This window comes from Piliocolobus tephrosceles, chromosome 14 (assembly GCF_002776525.5).
Source record: "Piliocolobus tephrosceles isolate RC106 chromosome 14, ASM277652v3, whole genome shotgun sequence".
Taxonomy (NCBI): domain Eukaryota; kingdom Metazoa; phylum Chordata; class Mammalia; order Primates; family Cercopithecidae; genus Piliocolobus; species Piliocolobus tephrosceles.
This window is the reverse complement of record NC_045447.1, coordinates 4,893,591-4,902,404: the sequence shown is the minus strand read 5'-3', so window position 1 is coordinate 4,902,404 and position 8,814 is coordinate 4,893,591. Positions and strand designations below refer to the sequence as shown.

General features: G+C 55.6%; 1 protein-coding gene across 1 annotated transcript in view; it reads left to right on the top strand.

Moving 5' to 3' along the window:
- STKLD1 (serine/threonine kinase like domain containing 1) overlaps positions 1-8,814 on the top strand; it is a 32,816-nt gene that overhangs the window by 14,312 nt on the left and 9,690 nt on the right. The window contains exons 8-12 of the mRNA XM_023189043.2: positions 1,671-1,789; positions 3,022-3,185; positions 4,595-4,725; positions 5,387-5,470; positions 8,138-8,254. Of these exons, the coding sequence (XP_023044811.1) occupies positions 1,671-1,789; positions 3,022-3,185; positions 4,595-4,725; positions 5,387-5,470; positions 8,138-8,254 (615 nt within the window). The remainder of the gene's footprint in view (positions 1-1,670; positions 1,790-3,021; positions 3,186-4,594; positions 4,726-5,386; positions 5,471-8,137; positions 8,255-8,814) is intronic.

Genomic DNA, 8,814 nt, shown 5'->3' with positions numbered 1-8,814 from the left:
TGGGTGCATAGATGGGTGGGTGTGTGGTTAGGTGGGTGAGTGGATGGATGGTGGGTGAGTGGATGGATGGATGGATGGATGGTGAGTGGATGGATGGATGGATGGATGGGTGAGTGGATGGATGGTGGGTGAGTGGATGGATGGATAGGTGGGTGGGTAAGTGGATGGTGGGTGAGTGCATGGATGGGTGGGTGGATGGATGGATAAGTGGGTGGATGGATGGATGAATAGGGTGGGTAGGTGGGTGGATGGATGGATGGATGGATGGATGGATAGATGGATAGGAGGGTAGGTGGGTGGGTGAGTGGATGGATGGATGGATGGATGGATAGATGGGTGGGTGAGTGGATGGGTGGGTAGGTGAGTAGATGGATAGATGGGTGGATGGGTGTGTGGTTGCATGGGTGGGTGTATGGGCAGATGGGTGAGTGCATGGGTTGTGGATGGTTGGGTAGGTGAGTAGATGGATGGGTGGGTGGGTGGGGGTGTGTGTGGATGGATGTGTGGGTGGGTGGGTAAATGGATGGATTGGTGGGTGTGTGGGTAGATGGGTGAGTGTGTGGATGGATGGGTGGGTGGATGAGTGAGAGTGAGTGAATGAGTGGGTGGGTGGGTGAGTGGATGGATGAGTGGATGAGTGGATGGATGGATGGGAGGGTGGGTAAGTGGATGGGTGGGTGGGCAGGTGGGTGGGTGAGTGGATGGATGGGTGGTGGGTGGGTCAGTGGATGGATGGATGGATCGATGGGTAAGTGAGTAGATGGATGGATGGGTGTGTGGTTGGAGGGGTGGGTGTGTGGGCGGATGGGTGAGTGCATGGGTTGTGGACGGATGGTTGGGTGGGTAGACGGATGGGTGGGTGCATGTGTGGATGGATGTGTGGTTGGGTGGGTGTATGGATGAATGGATGGATAGGTGGGTGTGTGGGTAGATGGGTGGGTGTGTGGATGGATGGGTGAGTGAGTGAGTGAATGAGTGGGTAGGTGGGTGAGTGGATGGGTGGGTGGGTGGATGGATGGATGGGTGGGTGGGTGGATGGATGGATGGATGGGATGTGTGTGGATGGATGGGTGAACAGACGGGCAGATGGTTGTTTCTATTGGAGGTATAGATGGCATGCGTCCCTGGAGTCCAGCTCTTTACTGTTGGGCTGGGGAATGGAGGTCCAGAGAAGGGGGGGCTGCCTGAGGCCAACCAGGGACTGATGGACTCAGAGGAGTCTGCTCTTTTGCCTCCCTGTCTGGGGTTCCAGTTTAGAAAGTAGGGCAGAGCAACTGTAACTTTGCCCCCAAGGTCCTGACATTTAGAGGGGGCAAGAAGTTTAGAGGGGTGCACAGTTTCTTGGCACGTGCCTCTTCCATCTCCTTCTACAGCCATCTTGGGCACACAGACACACTACCCATACGGGCCAACCTGGTGGGCACCCGCCAAGATGGACAGCTTCAGTGGCTCCAGATCAACACAAAGCTCCTGCTGACTGGGGCCTCTTCCTCCCCACAGTTAATATTCTCCACCTCTTCTGAGAAGAGGAGCTGCAGGGCTCATGTTGTGTTTCAAACTGCCTGTGAGGGGCCACCACAGGGGATACAATGCTAGGCAGGATGACTCTGTCAAGCCCCTGCCCCCAGGGAGCGAAGGACTCAGGGATCCCACCTTGCTCTTACCAACAGACCCCTTTCATAAGTCCTGGATGGCCCCTGAAGCCCTCAACTTCTCCTTCAGCCAGAAATCAGACATCTGGTCCCTGGGCTGCATCATTCTGGACATGACCAGCTGCTCCTTCATGGATGTGAGCCACCCTCCCTCCCCCACACCCCACATGCTGCTCCCCACGCACCCAGGCCTGGGGAGAAGGCTTGGCCTCACCCTGCCTCCCCTCCACATCCCTTCCCCTGGCTCTCTGCAGGCTGCACGGAGCCCCCTCCCCCACCTGTGGCGGGCCTGCCCTCCTCAGAACCCCCCAGCATGCAGCACCTGCTGGGCTCTAGCAGGGTGACAGCAGTGGTAATATTCAGACCATCCCACGCAACCCTCGCAGCAGCCCTCCAGGTGGTGTCACTGACTCTTAATGGAAAAAAGCCAAGTTCAGGTGCCCAGGTGGTGTCACTGACTCTTAATGGAAAAAAGCCAAGTTCAGGTGCCCTTGTGAGCATGAAGGCTGCACGGAGTTGCAAGCAACGGAAACCCAGCGTGGACCTGTACACACCCGGCTGCCTCATGCACAAGCCCCAGGCTGGGGTGGAGGCGCCTTCTCTCCTCCTGCACATCCTTAGCACGTACCTCTTTCTCTCATCCCTGCTGGGGCCCCTGCACCATGGCCACAGCCTGTGGGCAGGAAGGAGGGGAGGCAGAGGGCCCCACTGGCCCCGTGAGCACTCCGAGGTCACTCTGGCTGCAGGGAGGCAGGAAAGTCCAGCCTGTTGCTTCCTATCCTCTATATGCAGAAGAGAAAGTGGGGAAGGCCTGCCATGCCCCAAACAAGGAAGCTCCCCTTCTCCGCAGCACCACCTGCAGGCACCAAGGGCCCCAGAAAGGACAGACACCTGGCTGGGCCCAGGTTCCTCATGCTCTCCCAGACCCCCAGACTCACCTCTGAGAAGCACCTTGCCACTCCCTTCCTTTGGAAGACTCCCAGGGAAATGAGAGCCTTCCCACTATAGAGGCTGTGTGACATCCTGGAAATAGCCTGAACTCCAGCCCCAGCCCAGGCAGCGTGACCCTGGACACACTCACACTCTGTGAAATGGGCATGCTGTCTTACTGGCTGGGTCTAGATCAGGGGGCTTTCTTGGCAGGACTCTACCCTGGGAGACAACCCGTTGGCTTCTCCAAAACTCCATTTCTTTTTATGGAAGAGCTCAGGGCCCCTGGGGTCTCTGGGCATTCTTGTAGGCAGTGGCCACACCTGGCTCTCCCTGGTCTCCTCCTGGATTTATTGGTCCCTGGTCGCCCTCTGCCCATGCTGGGGCCTAGTTTCCATTTACTTAAGGTAATGCACAGAGCTGTCCTCTCTCCGTGCAGAGCACAGAAGCCATGTATCTGCGGAAGTCCCTCCGCCAGAGCCCGGGCAGCCTGAAGACCGTCCTGAAGACAATGGAGGAGAAGCAGATCCCAGATGCAGAAACCTTCGGGAATCTTCTGCCCGGGATGCTCCAGATCGACCCCTCGGATCGAATAACGATAAAGTGAGCTCAGGGTTGGGGTTTATTTTAACCTATGGATTTATCTTTCAACATCTCTCCACCCTAATACAAGCACAACTAGTTGGCTTTGTAACACCTCAAAGAACTCCATCACGGACGCCCTAATTATCCCTGCACTGCTGGGCTTTTCCTAGTTCTGGCGCTCCCAAACCATGCTGCGGCGAGTGATCCCAAATGCACCTCTCTGAACACTGGAGTGAGCAAACTGACTCCCAGAAGGCACAGGAGGCACAGCCTCCAGGACCCACGACACTTTTAGGGTTCCAGAAAAAAATTTTCATTCTACATTAAAAAAAAATTCCTAAAGACAATGGTCACCTTTAAATTTTTCATTCTAACTTGTTTTAAAATCAGAAGACAAAAGTAAATACATAACACTGGCCGGGTGCAGTGGTTCATGCCTATAATCCCAGCACTTTGGGAGGCCGAGGCGGGCAGATCACTTGAGCTGAGGAGTTCGAGTGTAGCCCGGGTAACATGGTGAAACCCCTGTCTCTACTAAAAATACAAAAATATTAGCTGGGTATAGTGGTGCATGCCTGTGTTCCCAGCTACTGGGGAGGCTGAGGCAGGAGGATCGCTCAAGCCCAGGAGGCAGAGGTTGCAGTGAGCCAAGATCGTGCCACTGCACTCCAGCCTGGCCGACAGAACGAGACTCCATCTCAAAAATAAAAAATAATCCAGGCCGGGCACGGTGGCTCACGCCTGTAATCCCAGCACTTTGAGAGGCCGAGGTGGGTAGATCACTTGAGGTCAGGTGTTCGAGACCAGCCTGGCCAACAGAGTGAAACCCCATCTCTACTAAAAATAGAAAAAAAAAATTAGCCAGGCATGGTGGCGGGCGCCTGTAGTTCCAGCTACTCGGGAGGCTGAGGCAGGAGAATTGCTTGAACCTGGGAGGCGGAGGTTGCAATGAGCCGAGATCGTGCTACTGCACTCCAGGCTGGGCGACAAGAGTGAAACTCCATCTCAAAAAACAAACAAACAACAACAACAACAACAAAACAAAAAAACCCCAACAATATAGCACGGAATCCAGCCTGGGTCATATCCATCTTTATACCAATGCAGTTGTAAAATCTGGGTTTTCATGGTTCCATGGAGGCAGGGGACCACAAGGGCAAAAATGCCAGGGTCCGGGACTGTCCCCCAGCTCTATGAGCTGAGGCCCTGCCTCCGTGGAGTACTTCCCTGGGTGTGGAATTGCTGGGGTGCTTGTCGGACACACTGGGAACACTATGAGAGACCCTGCCAAATGGATCCCAAAACGGAGGTCAGTGTCCGGCGTCCGCACCAATGGGCAGCCCGGAGCCAGAGGCAGAGGGAGAGCCCCACGGGGAGGCGGCAGGGGGCGCTGCTGGGTTACTCAGCCCTCTCTGCTCCTCTGCTAGGGACGTGGTGCACATCACCTTCGTGGGCGGCTCCTTCAAGTCCTCGTGCATCTCTCTGACCCTGCACCGGCAGATGGTGCCTGCGTCCATCACTGACATGCTGTTAGAAGGCAACGTGGCCAGCATTTTAGGTGATGTGATGCGGGGGACAGACAGCTCCTATCCATGGCCTTAGCATCCTATTGTTTAGTTCCAGAGGGTTCATTATTTATGCCCCTGGCCTTGCTCCACACGCATGACCAGTGGGTAGGAACAGTTTCCCTCCATCCATCCCTACACACTGCCCAGGACACCGCTCTGCTCAAATACCCTCCATAGCTCCCAACTACCTGTAACACAAAGTTCCTCTCCATAGCCTGGCCCCAACCTGTTTTCCCTCCGCTCTTGCTACACAAATCCTCTGTGTAGCTCAGTGGCCTAGTCACTGCTGCCCGCGCCTCCCACAACCCTCTGCTTTTGCTTCCACAGCCTGGTGGCACACAGTGGTCCCGGGGCGTCTTCCTCACACAGCACCACTCCCTGTGTGCCTCCCATGTGCCCAGGATGAGTGGAAGTGCGCTCCACTCTTTGTGTGCTCCAAGACAGAGACTTGGGTTCTATTAAGGAAAAGTCACTTGGTCTCAGTGGCCTCATCTGTAAAGTGGGGATGGTAACAGCCCCCCCCCCATCCTGAACCTGTAGATCCGAGGAAGGGGTGCACACACAGCAGCCAGGCCAGTGTGGTGCCCAGAGACAGGGCCCTGAGGCCCTGGTCCTCAGAAAGGTCCCTCCCCTGCCTTCCTGTCCCTGCAGAGGTCATGCAGAACTTCTCTGGCTGGCCCGAAGTCCAGTTCAGGGCCATGAAGAGGCTTCTGAAACTGCCTGCAGATCAGCTAGGTAGGCCTCACCCTGCACCTCTTTCCCAGCTGCTCCCCTAGGGGCAGAAGCTATGGTCCGGCCCGCGGGGAGCTGGGGCTGGCCCTCACCCTGGGCTCTCCTTGCCAGTGCTTTAGTGCAGTGTGGAGGTGTGCATGTGTCCCCAGAAGTGTCCCGTGTCTCTGCTATCTGCCTGGGGAAGGCAGCAGAGAAGGGGAATGGGTGGCGTGGCAGCCCTCACATGATTTTAATGGAGCCATAGACATCCCATCTACCCCACTGTCTCTATGAGGGGTATGTGAGTTGTTTCTCAGTTTCCACTATTATGAATGATACTGGAACAGACACCCTGGTGTATATGTATCTGTGTGCTTATGTTTCTGTAGCACAGATTCGTAGATGTTCAAGGGTGTGAATACTTTAAATTTTCATAGATACAGCAAATTGCCCACCTATTAAGAATGCATGGGCCAGGCGCAGTGGCTCAAGCCTGTAATCCCAGCACTTTGGGAGGCCGAGACGGGTGGATCACGAGGTCAAGAGATCGAGACCATCCTGGCTAACACGGTGAAACCCCGTCTCTACTAAAAAAAATACAAAAAACTAGCCAGGCGAGGTGGCGGGCGCCTGTAGTCCCAGCTACTTGGGAGGCTGAGGCAGGAGAATGGCGTAAACCCAGGAGGCGGAGCTTGCAGTGAGCTGAGATCCGGCCACTGTGCTCCAGCCTGGGCCGCGACAGAGCGAGACTCCGTCTCAAAAAAAAAAAAAGAAAAAGAAAAAAGAATGCATGGCCTGGCACAGTGGCTCACGCCTGTAATCCCAGCACCTTGAGGAGCCAAGGCGGGAGGACTGCTTGAGCCCAGGAGTTCAAGACCAGCCTGGGCAACAAAGGGAGAGCCTGTTTCTACAGAAAATAAAAAATTAGCCAGGTGTGGTGACACAGGTCTGTTGTCCCAGCTACTCTGGAGGCTAAGGCAGGAGGATTGCTGGAGCCCAGGGAATTGAGGCTATAGTGAGATATGCTTGCGCCGCCACACTCCAGCCTAGAAGACCCTGTCTCAGAAAACAAAACCAAATTAAAAAAGGTTGTTACTGCTCATTCATGGAGAGTGTTGGGAAAAGCAGTGGGGTTTTTTTTTTTTTTTGAGACAGGGTCTCACTCTATCCCCCAGGCTGGAGTGCAGTGGTGTGATCTTGGCTCACTGCAACCTCCGCCTCCTGGGTTCAAGTGATTCTCCTGCCTCAGCCTCCCAAGTAGCTGGGACTACAGGTGCATGCCACCACACCCGGCTAATTTTTTGTATTTTTAGTAGAGAGGCGATTTCACCATGTTGGCCAGGCTGGTCTCAGGTGATCTGCCTGTCTCAGCCTTCCAAAGTGTTGGGATTACAGGCATGAGACACCGTGCCCGGCCACTTTTTAAAACGTGTGTCAAAACATACTTTCACAAAATCATTCAACCTTTTTCACCTGCCTGAACATTACTTTCACACATCCATCCATCCATCCATCCATCCATCCATCCATCCATCCATCCATTTATCCATCCGTCCATCTATCCATCAGACCTGGATTAGGAATCCACTGAGGTTTGTTGCAGTGGCTCAGGCCTCAGAGATGACAAGGCCCAGCCCTGGCCTTCGAGTAGGTGGCAGAGGCCTCATATGGGCCTAATTTACCATTCCCTCCCTCCCCTCCTCCTCTTCCGACCCCTTTTGTAGCTCAGCTGTGACCAGGACGGAGTCCCTGGGAAGACAGATTTTGCCTCCCTGGGGAAACTAGGGAAGTTGTTGGGCCCCATCCCAAAGGGTAGGTCTTCCCCACTACCCGGAACCACACCTCGCTCCACGTCTTGCTTAGAAATGGGCTTGCAGCTGAGCACGGTGACTCATGCCTGAAATCCCAGCACTTTCAGAGGCCGAGGTGGGCGGATCACTTGAGATCATGAGTTCAAGACCAGCCTGGTCAACATGGTGAAACCCTGTCTCAACTAAAAATACAAAAATTAGCCAGATGTGGTGGTGCATGCCTGTAATCTCAGCTACTCAGGAGGCTGAGGCAGGAGAATCGCTTGAACCCAGGAGGTGGAGGTTGCAGTGAGTTGAGATGATGCCACAGAAAAGCCTGGGCGACAGAGTAAGACTGTCCCAAAAAAAAAAAAGAAAAAAGGTGGGGAGGGGCGCTACCTTGCTTCGCTCCGCACTCCGGGTGCCAGGACTTCATCCTTGTTGCTCTCACGAGCCAACAGTGGAGGGATGGCTGCCTGGCCACTGCCCCTCACCCAGTCCCCAGCCCACAACAGTTCCTGGCACAGTGGCAGGGTGGATGGGGCCCACCCACGCCCACCCTCAAGGCAGTTGCAGCCAAGGGCTCTGGAGTAGACTGGCTGGTTTCAAACTGCTGAAGAGCAGGTGCTTTCATCCCACTGACCCCAGGTTCCTCATCTGCACAAGGAGGGCAGTCCCGGGAGGGGCCACTTCACAGGGCTGTGGGCAGCACAGAACATGCACCCGTGGCAGACATGGCATGCACTCCACAGACCTAACACTAATCCTCATTGTCCTTCCCCCTTCTATTCATCCACCTAGGGCCCTGCAGGCTCCCACCAGCCTCTGGGGGCCCTGGTCTGCTCTATACGCCCCCAACCTTGCCCAAAATGAGTCTCCCCTGTGCCGCCCACCCTGCCAGGTCTGCAGTGGTCCCCGGAGCTGGTGGAGGTGGTGGTCACAACCATGCAGCTGCATGACAGGGTCCTTGACATCCAGCTGTGTGCCTGCTCCCTGATGCTGCACCTCCTGGGCCAAGGTGGGTGCCAAACCAGGCCAGGTGGGGTCAGGGAGGCTGTGCACTCCTTCCTGCAGCTGTGCCTCCTGGGCCAAGGTGGGCTCCGGGCCGGGTGGGTTGTGGGAATCCATGCCCTGCTCCCTGCTGCTGCACCTTCTAGGCCAAGGTGGATGCCAGGGCCAGGCCAGGTGGGGGAGACACTCCTGGTGGCCTAGCTCCGTCCCCACCTGTTATCTGGTTGGCATCTGACCCTCTGGACAGCCCATGCCATCCTGTGCCCATTGGACCCCATCCTGGATGGCAGAGGGCATAGGCCAGGAGCCTAGAGATACAGATCCCACCCATGCCTGCTTTTTGCCTGCTCTGTGGCCCTAGACAAGTTCCTGCTGCTCCCGCCAGTTTCCCAGCTATGAAGCAAGGAGCTGGACACGAGGTCCTCTGGAGTGACACCCAGGGAGGATGGGTTGCATCCTCTGAAGAGGGCTGGTAGGAGGACGGTGCTGAGTTGATTTCACCTGCCCTGATGGAAGAGGCTGGAGCTGACAGTTTGAGCCTCCTATGAGAGACCTGGGTTGTTAAAA